Source organism: Trichechus manatus, unplaced genomic scaffold, assembly GCF_000243295.1.
Source record: "Trichechus manatus latirostris isolate Lorelei unplaced genomic scaffold, TriManLat1.0 scaffold00012, whole genome shotgun sequence".
Lineage (NCBI taxonomy): Eukaryota > Metazoa > Chordata > Mammalia > Sirenia > Trichechidae > Trichechus > Trichechus manatus.
The window spans coordinates 16,400,679-16,422,937 of NW_004443948.1; the positions used below are offsets into that span (position 1 = coordinate 16,400,679).

Below are 22,259 nucleotides of genomic sequence, written 5' to 3' on the forward strand. Positions count from 1 at the left end.
ACAATGTGTGCCTTCTGTGTTTGTTTGCTAACTGCGCCCTCCCCCACCCCAAAGGTATTTTCATAAGAGTGCTATGCTAATTTTTTTTTTTACAACATGTTAAAAAAAAAAATGGTATAGTGGTACTTATGAAAATACCCCATGGGGAAGGGAAGTGGTTGGCAAACAAATGTAGAAGGTGTGCTTTATTTGCATAAAAATATGGCACTTATATTGCCATATCTGTCTATGATTTTACAGAAAGAATTAATGTCGGCTATGATACCTTATGTCTTGAAAACCGTTGTTTCATATTTTTGTTGTTGTTGTTGTTGTTTTTAGTTGATACAGGCAGGAGGGTAAATCTGTTCTTTATTCCATCTTGGCTAGAAGCATGAAGACAACTAGTGACAATCTGCCCAACTATTTACCCATATAATCAGCATCATATGTTAAACCATAAGGAAGAAAAGAAAAGAAACAAAGAAAAAAGTGTCAACAACTAAAGGGGCTTATTAAGAAAATGTGGACCAGAATTTCAAATTCTTATGGTATTTAAACTTTCTGGAGCCATAGAGGCTATTGCCCTGAGATAATCTTTAAACCTTAAACCAAAAATATTCGCTGAAGTCTTCTTAAAACCAAACAATAGGCTAGTTTAATTAGTAAAGAATGTCTGCCTTGAGCATTGTGCTCTTTTAAAGAACTAAGTATGTGGGAACAAATTGACAACAGCAACTAGAAAGATCAGATCGACTCCACGGCAATGGGTTTGTTTGTCTGTCTGTTAGTTTTGGTTTAAGTACGTGTTAATATGGAAGGAACAATTTGGAAAAAGAAGGTGAGAATTGTCACAAAACTTCAAGAATGAAATCAATGTCGCTGAATTGTACACGTAGAAATTGTTGAATTGGTGTATGTTTTGCTATGTATGTTTTCAACAATAAAAAAATACAGAAATCCCAAATCCCAAGGTAGAGTACAAGGTTGGTTAGAATGGTTCCACAACACCACTGTGCTGCTTCTTTTATTCAACCATCCAAGTATGTCTGCTGCTTGGTGGTTGCAAACCCCCTGCTTTATCTCCAGCATCATATCTTCATTCAAAGGAGAAAGGAAAGGTAAGGAGCAAGACATTTGTATAATCCACATGTGTAAGCTTAAGAAAAAAAAAAAAAAAAGCCTATAGTTTTTACCTGGTGATTTTGTTTATATCTCTTTGGTCAGGATTATATCATACAGCTGTTCCTAGCTGCAAAAGAAGCTGGGAAATAATAGTTTTTATAGTAGATGTTGTTGCTGATCCAAATAAAACTGGGTTCTGGAAGTGAGAATGAATGACACAATAGATATTGGAAAAGCATTTAGCAGGGTCCGTCACAACTACTCAAAGTATTTCTCAACAATGTCAAAAATCATCTTAGTTTAGTAACTTTGGGAGACAGAGCAAGAGCAATGATTACAACTAATAACTGAGATCCAATTTCCAATACTATATAGGCCATGTTAGACAATTTAAGGTGAATGAATGAACAGGAGAAATGTGTATGTATATGTATAATATATACATTATCAAAAATAGTTACAGGGTCATATCATTTGAAATATTTTAGGAAGTCCTTTAAAAGCTGTGCTGTTATGCTGATTGCGACTCGTAGTGACCCTATAGGACAGAGTAGAACCGCTGTATAGGGTTTCCAAGGCTGTAAATCTTTACAGAAGCAGACTGCCACATCTTTCTCCAGCAGAGCCAGCTGGCAGGTTCAAACAGACAACCTTTTGGTTAGCAGTCGAGTGCTTAACTACTGCGCAACTAGGGCTCCTTAGGAGGTCCTTTGGGCAGGTTAAATAATAGTTGATAAGGTTTAGAACAAACTGTATTTGTTCCTGCTTAAACATCCAAATAAATTTATGTGAGGCAAATTATCTATTCTTTCCAAAACTAAGCAAAATTTTTTTAAATTATATTCATATTTCATCAGAATTCTCAGTAATTTGCAAAACATTTAGGCTCATAGGATTAGGCTCTTGAGGATATGAGGGAAAATAATGACCTATTTTGTTGTGGCATTTTCTTATAACCCCATATAATTGGACAGGTCACTGAACATATTTGCTCATTTCCTTATCTTTCTACTATGTCCCCTCACAATAGCAAATATTTATTTAGCACTTTCTGTGTCCCATGCACTCACAAAGACTCAAAGTAGATACTATTATCTCCATTTTATACTTAAGAAGTTTGTAAATTCTAAACCTGCTTGTCAGAATGGAAAGGGTTAAGTAGCACTGTTTAAATCTTTAATTTTAACTTTATCTAGCAAACAAAAGGTATTTATTTCATGGACACTATCTAGCAGTTTAGTAACTGAACAAAAAATGTGCTATGTGTTTGTGCTTTGTGACAGATAAGGCAGCACAGCATGGGGTTAAGAACACTTAATTCACTAATTTGAATCCTGACCGCCACTTCATAATTGTATAATCCTGAGGATATTACCTAACATCTCTGTGTCTTAATTTCTCTATCAGAAAATGAGGGTAATGGTACCCATTCAGAAGTTTGTTACAACAACTAAATCGGTTAGTACTGGTAAAACATTTAGAACAGTGCATGGTACATAGAAAATACTCTATTAATTGTCTATTGTTGCATAACAAATTAATCCAATTGGCTGAAAACAAGAAAAATGTATCATGTTTCTGTGTGTCAGGGATCTGGAAGCTGCTTAGCTGGATGATTCTGGGTCAGATCTATCATGAGGTTGCTTTCAAGTTGTTAACTGTGACTGAAACAAAACATCTGAAGCCTTGACTATGGCTGCAGGGTCTGCTTTCTAGAATGCTCCTCACATGGAGGGACCTTGGTGCTGGCCATAGGTTGGGGTTCCTCTTCACCTCCATGGTGCCTCTTGCCTTTCAGGGCATCTCTTCTCCACCTATATTTGCCAGCAAAATAGCCTGGCCTTCTTTACATAGCAGACAGGCCCCAAAAGAGAGTGAGCCAGTAAGCAAGAGATTGTGCGCCCAAAACAAAAGCCAGTCTTTTTATAACTTAATCTTGGAAGTGACATCCCAACATTTCTGCAGTATTTTATTCATTAGCAATAAATCACTACATCTAGCTCAAACGCAAGGAGAGAGGATACACAAGGTGAATACCAGGAGGTAGGGATTGAGTGTCATATTAGAGACATATGTACATATCGAGACACTGTGTATTTGCTTGTTAAATAAAATATGGAATTGCCACTGTATTTTCTCATGTATTTGAGCTAGTCAGTGATGGTAGTTAAATTAACCATGAAGAAGTCACATGAACTAGTACTGTAGAGGATCAAGTCTACCATCTTTATCTAAGGGCTCATTTTTATTTTTTCCTCTTTTTTTTGTTTATTGACCTCTAGTAGAAGGTTTATAGAACTAGCTTCTCATTAAACAATTGGTTCATACATTGTTTTGTGACATTGGTTACCAACCCCACAACATGTCAACACTCTCCCTTCTTGACCTCGGGTTCCCTATTACCAGCTTTCCTGTCCTCTCCTGCCTTCTTGTCCTTGCCCCTGGGCTGGTGTGCCCCTTTGGTCTTTTGTTTTATGGACCTACCTAATCTTTGGCTGAAGGGTGACCCTCAGGAGTGACTTCATCAATGAGCTGAAAGGGTGTCCAGGAGCCATACTCTGGGGGTTTCTACAGTCTGTCAGGCCAGTAATTCTGGTCTCTTTTTTTTTGTGTGAGTTAGAATTTTTTTCTGCATTTTTCTCCAGCTCTGTCCGGGACCCTCTATTGTGATCCCTGTCAGAGCAGTCGGTGGTGGTAGCCGGACACCATCTAGTTGTGCTGGACTCAGTCTGGTGGAGGCTGTGATAGTTGTGGTCCATTAGTAAGGGCTCATTTTAAAAGATTATATTAACCAAATGACTTTCTTAAAAATATTACTAATTATATTGATTTTTTTTATCCAAAGAATAATACAAACTTTATTAGAAAATCATGAACTATTAACCAAAAGATCAGAGTTTTAAGCAGGATTATTTATTAACTCTCTAGATTAGTTTAGCTCTTGGATCTATTATTTTCAGAATTCTGGGGAGATACTTTTTGTATGTTAAAGGAACTGTCTCTTCTAAGTTAGAGAAATAAGAAGTATATACGCAATCTCAGTCAGGATGCAGGGAAATGTATATTTTTGCAACCAGCAGTAGCTACTGAGGTCTGTTGTGATGAGCAGATTACCTCTATCCCCACTTTACTACTTATATACCTGAAAAATGTACTCCAGCTTATCGTGAATGGAAAATAAAATACAGTTTTAAAAACAAACTGCAAAATGGTATTTATTTACATTAAAATGTGAATTACTCTTATACACACAAATTTAAGAGGCACAATCTGTTATACACAATAACTGTAATATTCAGTACATGTTACACAGAGTAGTATCTGTTGGTAAGTCAGTGATTTAAGTGAAAACACAGTACCAAAACATTCCTGATACAAAATAAATTACCCATTTACATTTTCTAATCATACAAGACATTTAATATTTTGTTATAGACTTCAAAAAACACTAGCTAGATGTACAATGAAAGTACATGAAGTTTGCTTTATGAAAAATGTCTTCAGACTGTTATGTATAAATGATCCTTTTCAGGATGTTATTATCTTTTAAATAAATAAACTACATTGATTTCAAGACTATTTATATATAGTTTCTAAAATATAACTGGAGACATTCTTTCATTTTTTAAAGGTATAAGTATACTAGAGAATATGCTAAACTATTGCCCCGAAATTCCAACACTGCCATTCCATATTTCAGACAAATTAAATTCCAGTTTTAGTATGAGATTAGCTACAGTTTTTCAAACTGTTTCCTCCAAAAAGTGTTAACAGATTGTCTTGAACTATCTCAAATTTTTGAGAAATCAAGTTTTTTTTTAACCTTAAAATATTATAGATTAAAACTGATACTATACGAGGAAATTCTGAGATAAATAGAATACTTTTCTCTTAAACAAAGACCTTTACAAAAAGACCTTTATGAAAAGTCTAAGAGAACACTTGAATATTTTCATAATGTAGTGAAGGATTCATCTTTGGCATTTCTCCGTTAGTTCTAAAATAAAACACACCAACATTTTATATTTTTCTATCTACCCATGACAGATATTCTGTACACAAAAGTATTCAATTGACATTGTGTTTCAACAGCAATTTCATTGCTAAGAAACTTTTTTTTTATATCTGCAAAATATTAAGAACAACATTCAGCTTTTTACTATGAAAAGCTGCAATGTTTTGATGTTACTGAAATGAATGATTAGTTCTCTTTTTCAGTGATTGGAAATTCAACATCCTTTCAAATTCAACAATGGATAAAGCAGACATACTTAACATTAACAAAGATGTTGACCAGGATATAATTTTTCAATGTTAACATGAAGCATGCTTCTATTAAGGAAAAAATATATATATCTTCAAATGATATGGGCATCACAGAAATAGAACTATGTATTTTTTTCTTGGTCCCTGTGTCTTTTTCTAAAAATAAAGAAACAAAAAAACTGTTACAAATGTTTAGATTTCAGATGATTTCCACATTGCTTCCAGTATTCGCACATTTTTTACTCTAATTACACACTAACTTTAAGGCTGAAAGTAATCCAAATATGATTATTTTCAAATTACAACAGGAAACAATAACAGGGCTTTTAAAACTGAGTACCTTTTCCCCATTCAAAAATAAACATGGGGGGACATCTCAGTAAAGGTGAACCAAGTACCATTCGATAGCTCAAATGCAAGATGAAATCTCCACTGCTTACTGAAAATAAACAAAGAAACTAAAGCAAAAAAGAAAAACAAATACAGTAGCTAATTACCAATATCTTAAATAACAAAACTACAGACAGTAATGATGGCTTTTATTGTGACATTAACACACTGGAAAAATGCATTTAATAATTCCTGATTGTATTCTAACAAGGCAGAATCATGGAAATCCAAATAGAGAATGAAGCTCAGCAGACAGCCAAACTAGAATATAAATTGGGCATTTCTACTATCTGGTATTGAAACATTTGAATAAACCTGTGGCTACTTTAGAAAGAAAATAAATTGCCTGATCTCTTAAATGAATCAAGAAATCTGGAAAATAAAGATTACTTGAGTAGGACAAATAGGATACTGAATTTGGAAAAGTAAATTGGTTATACAATATGGCAGTTAATGAATATTAGATATGCAGCTTATATTGATAATACTGTTACCTCCCAGCCAATGCAAATACTTGACATCAACACTGTCTTTCCAGTATAGTTCAAATTAATAGTTACATGTAATAACCAGATAAATAAATTACTAGCTCTTGCTAATACAATTTAGTAAGAACTGAGAATCTTATAATTGGCACTATTTAATTTTACAGAATATAATTTTAAGTTTTTATGGTTATCTACTTCCAGAATCCAGAAAATATAGCCATCCATGCTCCTGTAAGACAGTTCTACATCAATTTTATCTATCATTTTAGAAAGTGCTTGTTAGAATGGGACCTCTCCAAAATCAAATAAGGATTAATCTGGTCACATCCGATCCTAAACAAAATAAGAAAAATTTTCATGATATCTAAACGTTGCCTTCTATGTAAATTTTTAAGATTATTTTAGACAGAGACTTTCTCTTCTGGAAGAAGTGATCTGATAAAAGGGAAGAGGTCATCAAATATGATCACAAATGATAACTAACCTCCATAATTTAGTTGAAGTTGGTTTTCTGTAAATGCTTATTGGGAATTTCTAAAGCACTGACTTGGAGAGGCCAAGAGCCTCCATCAATTCCTGCTTGGATAGCCACTCCTGTCACCACTGCTAGGTCAGGGTCTACAGATGTGTTGGGATCCTTTCCAAAGAACTCTTGAATGACTTGGCGGATTCGAGGAATACGAGTAGAGCCCCCAACCAAAACCACCTCATCAATGTCAGTCTTTTCCAGGTGGCCTTCTTTTAATACTTGTTGAATGGGCACTAGTATTTTCTGGAACAGGTCTTCATTAAGGGTGTCAAAGAGCTTCCGTGATATTTCTGTTTCAAATAAAACCTGATTTTCTCCACTCTTCTTTTCAGAAAGGTCAGCTCCAAACACACTGTTCACATGGTGACCATCTGCTGCAGAAAGTGTGTCTTTTGGCAGTTCATTGTCACTACTTTGAGGTTCCTTCCTGTTCTTTTCCTCCACCGTGAGTAATACTGACATCTGTGCCGAGTGATGAAGAGTCAGGTTTAATTTGACCATTTCCACAGCTTGTCTTAATCTGTGGATCTCCTCTTTCCTAGAGGGGAGGAAGCCATACGTTTGATAGATCTGTGTATATAAGTACTGAAGCAATCTCTGATTGAAGTCCTGTCCTCCAAGTTTATTGTTTCCTAGGTTAAAAATAAACATTTATATTATATTTATGCATACACGTGTGTGCGTAGAAAAATGATGTTCTGGGAGTAATGAATCCCTTCTTAATACATACTATTAAAAAATAGTGTCCATATACATTAGAATTTTTTAAATTATGTAAAAAAAACTATCTTTTATCAAATAATTTTTCAGAAAATACAGACTAAGAACACAATTGGCTTTTAAGTAGCAATTCAAAAACACTAAAAGTCATTATTCTCAACAGAAGAAAGTTCATATAATTAAAAATTACAAGTAGGCATTTTAACATTATGTTGTTATTCTTCGCTTGTATGATTAACAGCTGAGAAGTAGAAAAAATAACTTTAAAGAGTAATGCGGTGTACATCTCCAGCACCGAACTTGGTTCCGAAGAGTCCAGTTAAGAAAAATGAAAATTGCAGAGGTTAGACCACCTATAACTTACAGTTCAACTTTTCAGATAAGCTTAACTTCTTTACCAAAAAAAAAAAAAAAAACTATACAAAAGATCTAGAATGCAAAATCCTATCATTTTCTAGAGAACACTATTATTAGATTTTTAAAAGATATCCATTTTCAATTGTGTAAGACAGATTATCAAATGAAATAAACTGAGCATCTTTCACTTTAAAGGGATTTTTCTTTCCTTCTGCTCTCTTTGCCATATGCATGAACAGATCTTTTGGCTCAACTGCTACACCTGGTAGAACATTTAATTTACAGGATGCCCAGTCATTTTCGAAACTTAACTTTTTGCTGTAAATATATATAAATGGTGGCATAAAATTGGATATACAGAATATTACCAAAATGAAGTCGAAGAATTCTGGGAGGAAAAAAATGAACATGGTACACACATTAGACATGTTAAAGAAAGCATTGCTGAACCCTTTCAACTTTCCTTATAGTTTTCTTACCAGACATTGCTCGGGTTAGAAACATTCCTCCTTGTTTATTCAGTAATGACACATCTAGAGTTCCTCCGCCCAAATCTATGACCAAGACATGAAAGACGTCAACTTTGTGGAGACCATAGGCCATAGCAGCCGCTGTGGGTTCATTTATTACTCTCAAGATCTTCAGTCCTGTAAGATTGGTTGAAAGGAAGAGCAACTCATAAGAAGACACTATGAAAAAATTCCTTTCCACTCAACCCTACAGCATGCTAATATCTTCCATGGCATGAACTCTACTTAGTAATAATGGGGACAGTCACAAACCCAATAAAAATAATGAAAAGGGAAGGATAAATATAGGTTCTTTTAAAGGATATCACTAAAATTATTCTAACAGAAGATTACAATATAAAGAAATACAGGCCAAAGTTCACTGAAACATGCCACTCTATTCTTTATTAATACTTAATTTTAAAAATCTCTCAGCTTTTTCTAATTTTCATATTCTACTTGGGACTAAATAAGCAATAAAACTTTAATCACTCTGTACTATAATTAATTGCCATGGAAGTGGAATAAGCTTACCATATTTTTAAACAAATAATGCACACCTTCTAAGTTTGTTTGCCAATTGCTCCCTCCCCCATGCAAGGTATTTTTGTAAACGCACTAGGTTAATTTTTTTACAGCAATATGTTAAAAAAAGAAAAAAAAATTGGCATAGTGGCGCTTATGAAGATACCTCCCAGGTGGAAGAAGCAGCAGGCAAACAAACACAGAAGATGCATGTTATTTGCATAAAAATTTGGTATTATGCTTTTAAAAACATCTTTTGGATAAAAATAAGAAATGGATGAATACACAGAAATGCTTATAAAAAGAAAAATCTAGGTGAGACGCTCCAATAGGCACAATGATACTCTTAAAAAGTACTTAAAATACAAGATGCTCAAATGCAAATGTGAAATGTACAGCAAATCTGATTTTGAAGATAATGTTAAATGGTAAATGTGTAAGCAAAGGTCAGTTTTTGGGGTTTGTTTGTTTTTCCAAACACATCTCTGAAAGCATTCACTGGAGAATGTCAACTAAAAGAGCAAAACAGATTTATAAAGAACCACAGCTTTTTGGATCATTCGATTTAAATAAATATTTAAATACATAATAGATGATACTTCACACTACTTTATATACTAGAATTACAAGAGTCCTCAATCAATCAAACAGAATTAAAACAGAGGATGAGAAACATGCCAACCTAGTGGAAAACTACTACATTCAGTGAAAAAAATCACAACTAATACTATCACCTGCAATTTACCACTGAAGAATTTTTTAACAGCATTGAAACATCACAACGTCCTGTTATATGCTCTATGTCTAATAACCTATTTTCCCTAGAAATTGTTCTCCATTGTATACAGTGCTATCTACCGATGATTTCTGGAAGCGTGAGTTCTTTGACTGGTTCCTTGAGCAAAATCCCTGCATTAAACTCACTGCCACACTTAATGAGTGGTCTGGAAAGCAATAAGGCATTATGTTTGGATAAATTCAGGGGGAATTTATCCAAAGACCGTAATACTCCTCCCCTTAGCACTCTGACATCATTATTCACTCTGCATCAGCCACACTGGCCTCCTTTCTATCCTTGTAGCTACCAGCATATTCTCTTTTTATGGCTGTTGCACTTCTTCCATATAGCTGCATGGTTAGCTCCCTCACTTGCTTCAAATCTGCTTAAATGTCATTCTCTCAGTAAGTCCTACCTGGACATCCTATTTAAAACTTGCAAACCTCTAATTACCACAAGCAATCCTGCCTCTTTACTCTTTTTCTTCTCACAGCATGTTACTTTCTCACATGCACTATATCACTGGTTCTTAACAAGGGGTGCTTATGGCCTCTAGGGGACATTTTGCAATGTGTGGAGACATTTTTGATTGTTACCACTTGGGGACAAGGTGCTACTGGGAGAGGCCAGTAATGCTGCTGAACATTCTGTAGTACACAGGACAGTCCCCCACAACAAAAAATTACCCAGCCCAAAATATCAATAATGCTGAGGGTGAGAAATCTTGCAATACACTTGTCTTCTATGTTTATTTCCTGTTTCCCACGAGCAGAAATTTTATATATCCGTTAAACGATGTTAAATGAGTTCTCCCCACTTCAGATTTTTTTAAACATTATATTCATCTTAAAAGTAAAGAAAGTTAAGAAGAAAGAAATGTCCTATCACTAACACATGACCATGTTCTCTCAGCCTTTATCCACATGCCTACTTAATATGTGATTGGTGGTTGTTGCAATATACACATTTTCCATTGTGTTACAGTGCCTTCAAAATCATCATTTGCAAGCCTGTATCAAAATCCATCTAATTTACTTCCCATACAGTTTATTTGCCTATAGTTAGGTGACACGCAATGTGATATCCCTTACTAGATTTTCAACCGAATAAAATTTTGAGAAAAATGCAACACGGGCAAGGGTGTTACTACCTGCAAGGTTAGCGGCTTCAATTGTTGAATTTCTCTGTTTTAGATCAAATTCTGCTGGTACAGAAATGACAGCATTGGCAACTGCCATGCCAAGATATTCCTCTGCCATTTGCTTTAACTTCAACAACAGTCGAGAGCCAACATACTCTGGGGAGACGGTGATGGTCTCATTACTTGTCACAGAAAACTCAACCATTCCATTTTTGTTTAAAACCTGTGAACAGAAGTGGCAAAACAAACAAACAAACAAAAAAATATAAAAGTGTGTGTGTATACACACACATAAACATATACAAATACACACAACGCATACATAAACAGATACACACACGTACTTACACACATACATCCATACAGAATGGACGTATTCAATTAAAATTTACCCTTATCTTTACAAGGTCATAAAATTCGTTTGTAATCCATCCAGTACATTTACCAAGATCAGAACTTAATAAATGTTATACTTTAAAGTGCATAACATCAACCCACATTATAGTTTTCAACAAGAGCAGAACAGTAAAATTTATCACCAAGCTTATGACTGGAACACAGAAGATTCTCATATAATGAATGAATGAATGAATGATGAAATATAAGAAATAAGCTGCTAAGTCATGTGTCTATCTCAAGATCTGCTCATTTTCTTTTTTATTAGCTTCTTTCCAAAAGTAATAGAAACCTGAGAAAATTTTTTTTTTCATTATGTTCTTATCTATCAAATACCACTTACTTCCATTCTTGTTTCTGTGGAAATATGTATTGTGTATTAGCCCTTTATCCCTACTAGAATGGGTGCATGTTTAAAGAGATGGATTAATTCTAAAACATGCTACCCTAGTTTCACCAAAAGATTGTAATAATATCGATAGTAAACAGGATTAGTTGGTTTTAAGAAATTACAAGAATTTTCATCTAGTCATTCTAGACCTCATAAATAGGTTTCAATCAAGAAAACCAGACTTTACAAAAATTATTTCACCTATCTGGGGAAAACAAAAACAAGCTGCAGACACTAAAATAAGGCCCACAGGCATTAGTACCGCTGAAGTCCACGTGAAACAGAAACAACGGAAAATTATATATTTAGAAACTTAAAAAAAAACAATAAAACTTAATATACCTCTAGGCTCAGTAAGTAATTGAAAACACAATTACATACTATTTAGAAAACAACAAAAACAACACTATAAAATCAAAGCTTAAGTGATGTAACCAAAGCTATAATTAGAGAAAATTTACAGCTTTAGATGATTTTATCATTAAGCAAGAAAGATTATAAATCAGTAAAGAATTCTAATAAGGAAGTTAACAAAGGAATAAACTAAGAAATGTAGCAATTTTTTATTCTTTGAAAAACAGATATAATTGTTGAGAATTTTAGTGGGTAGATTACTCAATAAGCAGACTAATAAAACTATTTTAAGACCAATTATTTAGAACCTTCATAGATTAAAGATTTAAATGTTTTAAAAGAAAGCAAACAAACAAAAAACCAGGAAAACCCAAATCAACAAATACTCACATAAAAGTATTTAGAGAGAAAAAAAAAACACAAGCAGATAGGATGGCAAAGGTGATCATAAGCTTAGTAAAAAAATCCAAAGTCATTTAAAAAAGTTTTGAGAGATGATTTCATCACACAAAAATTTAAAACTCTGAGAGCTCAAAAACAAAATCACATATTATCAGTAAAACAAACGAACAAAAAAGCTAAGGAAAAATACTGAAAACATGACAAAGGTATTTTATAGCCGTCAGAGATGTTGTTGTGTGCTGTCAAGTCGACTCTGACTCATAGAGACCCCATGTGACACAGTAGAACTGCTCCATTGGGTTTTCTTGGCTGTAATCTTTACAGAAGAAGGAGCTCACTAGGTCTTTCTCCTGGAGATTGGCTCGGTGGGTTCTAACGGCCCACCTTTTAGTTAGCTGACAAGTGCTTAACCATAGTACCACTAGGGCTCCTTACAGAAGAGAAAATACGCCAAAAGAAAATAGGGAGAAGGACAAGAAATGGATCACCAAAGAAAATTAAAAGGTTAATATACAAATTAATAATAACTAGCAGACATACCAAACCAAAAAACCAAACCCGTTGTTGTCGAATTGATTTGGACTCACGGTAACCCCATGTGTTACAACTGCGCTCTATAGGGTTTTCTTGACTATAATCTTTATGGAAGCAGATTGCCAGGCCTTTCTTCCATGGCACCATTAGGTGGGTTTGAACCACCAACCTTTCGGTTACTAGCCAAGTGCAAACCATTTGCGCCACCCAGGGATCTAGTAGAGATATACACACTCTAAAAAGCAGTGGTTAAGAGTGCGTAACTTTTCCAGAACACAATTTGGCAAAAAAAAAGCATACCTTTGACCTATCTATTCAACTTCTAGAATTCAAGTTTAGAAAATTATCACAGAACTGTACAAAGATATGTGAGTCAGGACATTTGCTAAAGCTTCAACATTAGTGGAAAACCAGAAAAAATGAAATGTACATAAAAAGAACTAGTCAATTAAATGATGGAATAGTTGTTCAAAATAGCCATTAAAAATGATGATGTGAATCTACCATTGTCCATGACATACTGTTGAGTTTCAAAGCAGTATATCAGGGCTGGATGTAGATATATATGTATATACATATACATCCAGCAGCCCTGGAGGCACAGTGGTTAAATGCTCAGTGGTTAAGTGCTCAGCTGCTAATTGAAAGGTCAGTGGTTTGAACTCACCAGCCACTCCGTTCTGTGGGAGAAAGATGTGGCAATCTGCTTCTGTCAAGATCTGCGGTCTTGGAAACCCTATGGGGCAGTTCTACTCTGTCGTGTAGGGTCGCTGTGAGTCGGAATCCACTCGATGACAGTGGCTTTGGTTTGGTTTCTTCGGAGATTTTATACATATATATATATTTGTATACACACACACACATACACACATCAAACCAAGCCAAACTCATTGCCATCAGTTTTCCAAGCCCCACAGGGTTTCCAAGGCTGTATCTTTCTCCCATAGAGTGGCTTTAACAGCCAGCCTGCTGCCATTTTAAAGAGCTAAGAAGACATGCTGGGGATAGTACAGCAAGAATATGGTAAGGACCTAAATCCTTGAGAGCACTGTGGAACCACTGATTTAATTCACTCTGGAAGTGTGGGATTTCTTATTATTTGTGAAAATACAAAAAACCCATTGCTGTCGAGTTGATTCCGACTCATAGTGACCCTATAGGACAGAGTAGAATTGTCCCATAGCGTTTCCAAAGCTGTAAATCTTTACAGAAGCAGACTGCCACATCTTTCTGCCACGGAGCGGCTGGTGAGTTCGAACTGCCAACCTTTCAGTTAGTAACCGAGTGCTTAACCACTGCGCCATCAATGCTCCTGTGAAAATATAACTGCTATGTAAATTAAGTCAGTTGAAGTAGAAGCATCATCTGAAACAGTATGCTGGACTAAAATTAAAATCAATTTTAGATTAATCACTTACCTTAAATGGGTATCTGCCAATTTCAGCCTCCAGCTCTTCTGGGGTAAAAATCTTGCCAATGAATCTTTTGGCATCATATATTGTGTTCTGAGGATTTGAATCTGCCAGCTCTAAGCTTTCATACCCCACATATACATCGTTGTCAGTAAAGGATACCATGCTGGGTATGCTGATATGCCCATTTTCATCTGGAATGACCTTCACTTTTCCTGTGCCAGGAAAAAACACTCCCACAGAACAGTAGGTTGTACCAAGATCAATGCCAATCACCTTAGGAGTAGGCAAGGGCAAATACTGTTGTGCCAAATAGCCAGCCAACAGGAGAGTCAAAACAGCTGATCCTGAAATATAGGCAAATGAGAAGATATATTTTATCAACCTAATACAATGTTAAATTACTATAGCAAAGTCCTTTTAATACCAGTCTTTGAAAAAAGATTAAAGATACAAACTCCAAATCATGTTCTTCTGTAGGACTAATGACAGCACTTCTCTCACAAATCAAGTTTTTCATAATGTAAACTGGTTATAATACAATTAAAACAAAGCAACAACAATAACAACAAAAAATCCAATGGCTGTGTATTTATGTAGTTCACTTATGGGTGAATAAGGAAATACAAAGTGAAAACATCAATAATAACTCTGCTGATGAAGTTCTTGATCAATTGATACATAGATTTTACAGTTTCATAAGTAACTATAAATAGCTTTAGTTTCACTATTTAAAAAAAAACTCCAATAATTACCTCCACGAACAACTGCCTCCAGTGCCATGAGAGCTGGATGGTGCCTGGCTACCATTACTGAACATTTAGATCAAAGATTCTATAGAAGAATATATATATATTCTTATATATATAGAATATATATAATAGATAGATAATAATATATAGAATTCTTCTATAGAATCTTTGATCAAAAGGGAGAAAATACAGAACAGAACTTCAAATTGTCACGGAACCCAGGCTTTCTGGAGCCCTAGAGGTTGGATGAATTCCCAAAATGATCACCTTGAGACAATCTTTAAACCTTAAACCAAAAATATCCCCTGAAGTCTTCTTTAAACCAAACAATAGGTTAGCTTCATAAGTAAAGAATGTCTGCCTTGAGAATTTGTTCTTTTAATGAACTATCTATAGGGGCTCAAATTGACAACAGCAACTTGAAAGAGCAGAGAAAAAACTTAGGGGACAGTGAGTTCATGTTCATGGTGGAGGAATAATTCTGACAAGGAGGGTGAGAATGGCTACATAACTTCAATATAATCAATGTCACTGAATTGTACATTTAGAAATTGTTGAATTAGTGTATGTTTTGCTGTGTACATTTTCAACAATGAAAATAAAAAAATAAAAAAAAAGAAACTTCAGGACAAATACTATATGATCCCACTTATATGACATAGGCAAATGTATAGAGACCAAATTTTATTAGTGGTTATCAGGGATAGGAGGGAGGGGAAAAGGGGAAGTCATTGCTTAAAGGACACTGAATTTCTCTTAATGGTGGCAGAATGATTTGGAAAAGGACAGTGGTAATGGTTGCACAGCATGATGAACATATTGTCACTGAATTTTACTTGTAAAAATTGTTGAATTGACAAATGTTTTGTTATACACAGGCATGTCTTGTTTTATTGCATTTCGCTTTACTGCGCTTCATAGGTACTGCATTTTTTTTTCACAAACTGAAGGTTTGTGGCAACCAAGCATCAAGTAAGTCTATTGGTGACATTTTTCTAACAGCATATGCTCACTTCATGCCTGTGTCACATTTTGGTAATTCTCGCAATACTTCAAACTTTTTCATTATTATATCCGTTATGGTGATCTGTGATCTTTGATGTTACTATTGTAATCATTTGGGGGCACCATGAACCACACCCACATAAGATGTCAAACTCAACTGATAAATGTTGCATGTGTTCTGACTGCTCCGTCAGCTGGCCAGTCCTCTGTCTCTCTCCCTCTCCTCACAACTTCCTATTCCCTGAGATGTGACAATATTGAAATTAGGCCAATTAACAACCCTATAATGGCCTATAAGTGTTCAAGGGAAAAGATGAGTCGCACATCACTCATTTTAAATCAAAAGCTAGAAATGATTAAGCTTAGTGAGGAAGGCGTGTCGAAAGCTGAGATAGGCCGAAAGCTAGGCCTCTTGTGCCAGTTAGCCAAGTTGTGAATGCAAAGAAAAAGTTCTTGAAGGAAATTAAAAGTGATACTCCCGTGACCACACGAATGGTAAGAAAACAAAACGGCCTTATTGCTGATATGGAGAAAACTTTTAGTGGTCTGGATGGAAGGTCAAACCATGCACAACATTCCCGTAAGCCAAAGCCTAATCCAGAGCAAGGCCCTAATTCTCTTCAATTCTGTGAAGGCTGAGAGAGGTGAGGAAGGTATAGAAGAAAAGTTTGAAGCTAGCAGAGGTTGGTTCACGAGATTTAAGAAATAAAGCTGCCTCCATAACATAAAAGTGCAAGGTGAAGCAGCAAGTGCTGATGTAGAAGCTGCAGCAAGTTATCCAGATCTAGCTAACTGATGAAGGTGGCTACACTAAACACCAGAGTTTCAATGTCGATGAAACAGTCTTAAATTGGAAGAAGATGCCATCTAGGACTTTCATAGCTAGAGAGAATCAATGCCTTGCTTCAAAGCTTCAAAGGACAGGCTGACTCTCATGTTACGGGTTACTGCAGCTGGTGACTTTAAGATGAAGCCAGTGTTCATCTATCATTGGAACATCCTAGAGCCCTTAAGAATTATGCTAAATCTGCTCTGCCTATGCTCTATAAATGGAACAACAAAGCCTGGATGACAGCACATCTGTTTACAACATGGTGTACTAAATATTTGAAGCCCACTGTTGAGACCTACTGCTCAGAAAAAGATTCCTTTCAAAATATTACTGCTCACTGACAATGCACCTGGTCACCCAAGAGCTCTGATGGAGATGTACAAAGAGATTAATGTTGTTTTCATGCCAGTTGACACAACATTCTGCAGCCCATAGATCAAGGAGTAATTTTAACTTTCAGATCTTATTATTTAGAAATATATTTTGTAAGGCTATAGCTGCCATAGATAATAATTCTTCTGATGGATCTGGGCAAAGTAAATTAAGAAGCTTATGGAAAGGATCCACCATTCTAGATGCCATTAAGAAAATCTGGAATTCATGGGAAGAGGTCAAAATATCAACATTCACAGGAGTTTGGAAGAAGTTGATTCCAACCATCAGAAATGACTTTGAGGGGTTCAAGATTTCAGTGGAGGAAGTAACTGCAGACGTGGTGGAAATAGCAAGAGAACTAGAATTACAAGCAGAGCCTGAAGATGTGACTGAATTGCTACAATCTCAGGATAAAAATTTAATGGATGAGGAGTTGCTTCTTATGGATATAAAAAGAAAGTAGTTTCTTCAGATGGAATCTACTCCTGGTGAAGATGCTGTGAACACTGATGAAATGACAACAAAGGATTTAGAATATTACATAAACTTAGTTGATAAAGCAGTGGCAAGGTTTGAGAGGATGGACTCCAACTCTGAAAGAAGTTCTACTGTGGGTAAAATGCTATCAAACAGCATTGCATGCTACAGAGAAATCTTTCGTGAAAGGAAGAATCAAACGATGTGGCAAACTTCATTGTTTTTTAGTTTTAAGAAATTGCCACAGCCACCTCAACCTTCAACAACCACCACCCTGATTAGTCAGCAGCCACCAACAATGAAGCAAGACCTTCCACCAGCAAAAAGATTATGAGTCAGTGAAGGCTCAGATGATGGTTAGCATTTTTTAGCAATAAAGTGTTTTTTAATTAAGGTACATACATTGTTTTTTAGACATGTTATTGCACACTTAACAGACTACCAAACCAAAAAACCAAACCCATTGCCATCAAGTTGATTCTAACTCATAGTGACCCTGTACGACAGAGTAGAACTGCCCCATAGGGCTTCTAAGGAGCATTTTGTAGATTCGAACTGCTGACCTTTTGGTTAGCAGCTAAGCCTTAACCGCTGCACCACCAGGGCTCCTAATAGACTATAGTGTAAACATAACTTTAATATGCACTGGGAATCCAAAAAATTTGTGTGACTCGCTTTATTGCGACATTAGCTTTATTGCAATGGTCTGGAACCAAACACGCAGTATCTCCGAGGTATGCCTGTATCTTTTTACCACAATTAAAAATAAAGAAAGAAAGAAACTCCATTATTAAAATTCTCACAGCAAAAACTTTGTTATCGTAAGGCTAAAACTTTATCCCCATATCTCCTTGTCCTTCAAAAGGATAAAATGGATATACTGATAAAATGCTTTTGAAAGTTGCTTAGGAATTATACTTTTACTTCAAAACAGAACACAGTTAACTTTTTATGTATTTAAACATGAATTAAGGGCATAGTCCTTGCAGAGGTAATATTTATGTGAGGAGAAGCATAAATGAGTAATTCAAATGACAACATGAATGCAAGCTCCTTGAAGCCAGGCTTGTACACTGGTATATCCCCTGCCCAGGAAGTGTCCCTAGCAAATAGGAGATGATCAACAAATGTTTTTAGCTGCTGTTAAGTCAACTCCGACTCATGATGACTCCATGTGTTACAGGGTAGAACTGTTCCATAGAGTTTTTGTGGCTGTAATTTTAACGGTAGTAGACTGCCAGACTTTGTCTTCTGTACTACCGATAGGAGGGTTCAAACTGCCAACCTTTAAGTTAGCAGTCCAGCGCAAACTGTTTGTGACACCTAAGGACCCAACAAATATTAGCTGAAGAAATACAATGGATATAAACAAACACCCTGCATAATGCAAACATAAAGTGATGAAGAAAAGAGGCCACTTTAACGTTCCAATTGATCTCTTATTTGGTTTCAGGGGCCTGTGCTATACACCTGTGTCCAATCATGTTACATACAACCCAAACATCAACAATTTGCATGAGTCTGTTTCCAGTTAGCAGCTCATCCTCATCAACACACCACTCAAAGAAAAGAAACCCAGTGCCAACCCCACTTTCTTATTCCTCTGCCGAGATCAAAATTTCAGAAGCATTTCTTCACCTTCTCAGCCAGGGAGGGTATTTCCCAGCCTGGTTTGGTGGAAAGATCACCGGCTATACATTAAAGGGGTCTGGATCCCTCCTAATCCAGCATTCCAAAGTCTGCAGCTCAGAGTGCTCGTACTGCTCCTACCCCCTCCTCCACAAAGGGGTCCTGGAGCTGCATGTTCTTGCAGCCTCCCAAGGCCCCAATTCAGACAGCAATTCAAAACCGATGTTCTCTGGGGAAATACGCTTCCCAAGGCCCGATGTTCCCGGGATGTACGCAGCTGGTCGCCCCCGGCCCTACTTGGGCCCGAATCAGCCCGGGCTCTCCTAGGGGCGCCCCCGCTCCCCACCTCCGTGAACAGCCAAAAACTGCCTCGAAGTCACCTTTCTGGCATCCTTCTGCTGCGCCAGCTGGATTCAGGAAGTACGACAACCACCCCCACCCACTCTGGTGGCCCCAGACCGCCCTGGTGTGCGCAATAACGACAGGGACCCCCCAAGTCACTGACCTAAGATCGTCATCTCTCCGGCCATCACAGTCCCACCGAAGAGGCTTGGGATGACTGTACCAGACGTGAGGCTCCGCCCCCACGCCGCCAGCCGCCCTGCTGGCTCGTGGGAAATGTTGTCCGCTTGCTCTGAAGCAGACGGAGAAGCTACGGCTCAGACTAGAGGACAGACTTCAACTACCGTGAGGCCGTGGGGCAGAGAGTCTCCATTCAACTGCTGCCAGTGACGACTGAGCCGCCTTCTCACGCGCCGACTACCCAACCAATCAGGCTGAGGTGGAGGAGAGCAAAAGCAAGGGCCTGGGGTTGATAACCAAGTCACAAGGGCCTGGAGCCAACCTGAGGTAAAAAAAAATGACCCCACCCCACCGCTGGGCATTGTGGGAAGTGTAGTTCCAGTCTACTCACGCACAGAGATTGAGGACCGTTAGCGTATTACCTTATCGGTTGCGCCCCTAACCAGGCCCAGGTTTGGAGCCTTCGTTCTTTCGTTCTTCCTTACTCCTTTTGAAAGCGTGTTCCTTCGTCTGGGATTTTGATTCTAGATGGTTCCTTTAAAGCGTCCCCTAGCGCCTCAAAGAGATGGAAGACCCTCAACAGGTGGATTGACAGTGACTGCAACAGTGGGCTCGAAAATAGCAACCATTGTGAGGATGGTGCAGAACAGGCAGTGTATCCTTCTCTTGTACATAGGGTCGCTATGAGTCAGAACCCTAACAATAACAACAATAAGCCTCCCTAGAAGAGCTTCTGCCTCCTGCCGCAGTGCGTTGGAGAGGGAGGAGAGGTGGCGCTGGAGTCCAACCTCTAATAAGAAGGCCTCGTCTCATCGCACTGGGAACAGCCTTGAAATCCCAGTAAGATCCTCAGACCTCTGCTTTTGTTTTGGGATAAATGCATCCAAGCACCCTTAAGTGAATATGATTTATCCAATTGGGCATGGTCGCATTTTTCTTTATGGCTAACACTAAAAACAAAAAACCCTAGCTTTCTTTTGAGTTAAGTAACAAGTGGCTGCGGTTCCCTTCCTGGACAGGTCCTATAACATGTAATGGCCGTTTGGGACATTTATGAAATGTTTTTGCGGAGCAAATGGTCAAGGTGCTCAGCTGCTAACCAGAAGGTTGGAGGTTCTACTCCACCTAGAGGTGCCTAAATAAAAGGCCTGGTAATCTACTTCCCCAAAATCAGCCACTGAGAACACTATGCAGCACAATTTTATTATGGCACTCAAGGGGTCACCATGGTACTGGTACTATGAAGTGTTTTTCAAGTTCTAGTCTATAATAAGCCCAATTTTTCTCACTTCTTGGTTACTGGTGGTACTTAATGGCTCATTCTGAGAGTGGTTTTGTCATTATTTCTGCTAGAGTTCTGAGATCCTAGGGAACTGAAATCTGCTTCACGTCAGATATAAATTATAATATCCCAGTTGACCACAGATTAACCTGGTCTGGGAAGAAACCACCACTGGTTTTCTAGCTGATTTAAAAATATATAAGTAAGTGTTGATGATTATTGAAACCAGTTTATGGTTAATGGGGATTCGTTATAATATGCTCTCTACTTTTTGTGTATTTTTTAAATCTTTTGTAATGAAAAGCATTAAAAGTGTGTGCATGTCTGTAATGACTGCTATTCAGTAAAATTGCCTTTTGAGGAATATAGAATTCAAGTACCCAATTCATGAATATTAGGTAAAATTATCATTTTAACAAACACTCAGCAGTTACTAGGTACTAAGTACAGTGGTAGCCACCGGTAACAATTAGAAAGGAGAAAGTTTAAACATATAAATGTTATTTTATATGGTATATATTATAACCGAAGCATGAACATAGGCCAGAAATGGAATTGAGTAAAAAAAACTAAAACCAAAACAGTTGCCATCGAGTCAATTCTGACTCATAGCAACCCTATAGGACAGAGTTTAGGACTGCCCTGTGGGATTTCCAAGGAGCGGCTGGTGGATTTGAATTGCCAACCTTTTGGTTGACAGCCATAGCTTTTAACCACTGCGCCATCAGGGCTCCACAGGAATTGAGTAAAGGCTGTATAATTTTATCTTGAAGAGAAAGCTTACTGAAATATGTCTGAGCAGTATTAGGAAGAGTAACAAGAAGCCATGAGGTGGGCAAATGGAATAATAGGATACAGTGAGCTGCAGGTGTTCCAGGTAGACAGAACTGAATTACCAAGCACATACAAACAGAAGACCAGCCTATAGCTTGTAACTGCTGGATCATAAAACAGTAAGTAGAAGTCTGAAAGATAAGACTAGAGGCTAAGCCCAGATCAGGAGAAACTATATTAGTCATTTGTAGCAGGCATTGGTCATTGCCATTCTCCCTGCCGCCAAATCCTTCCTCCTTGCTAATAGGGTTCTGA

The 22,259-nt window shown here is 37.0% G+C and overlaps 1 protein-coding gene across 2 annotated transcripts; it reads right to left on the bottom strand.

Annotated features, from left to right (window-relative positions):
* Positions 1-5,514: 5,514 nt before the first annotated feature.
* HSPA13 (heat shock protein family A (Hsp70) member 13) lies at positions 5,515-19,936 on the bottom strand. 2 transcript variants are annotated; one of them, XM_023726639.1, is made up of 5 exons: positions 19,872-19,936; positions 14,303-14,643; positions 10,817-11,030; positions 8,334-8,408; positions 5,515-7,409 (listed from the first exon to the last, which is right to left on the bottom strand). In XM_023726639.1, the coding sequence occupies exons 1-5, from the start codon at positions 19,894-19,896 to the stop codon at positions 6,742-6,744; spliced, it is 1,323 nt and encodes a 440-aa protein (XP_023582407.1). In that variant the 5' UTR covers positions 19,897-19,936; the 3' UTR covers positions 5,515-6,741. The 2 variants fall into 2 exon arrangements, with proteins under 2 accessions (XP_023582407.1, XP_004371400.1); XM_004371343.2 differs by having other exon boundaries at positions 8,334-8,501.
* Between the last annotated feature and the right edge of the window lie 2,323 nt (positions 19,937-22,259).

What these genes read in the sequence shown, in the direction of transcription:
- HSPA13 (XM_004371343.2), bottom strand. Translation starts at nt 19,896, where the DNA reads ATGGCCGGAGAGATGACGATCTTAG. An exon ending in TTGGCAGATACCCATTTAAG is followed by an intron (nt 11,031 to 14,302) that starts GTAAGTGATTAA and finishes TTCTGTTCACAG; the next exon opens with GTTTTAAACAAAAATGGAAT. An exon ending in TGAAGCCGCTAACCTTGCAG is followed by an intron (nt 8,502 to 10,816) that starts GTAGTAACACCC and finishes CCAATCTTACAG; the next exon opens with GACTGAAGATCTTGAGAGTA.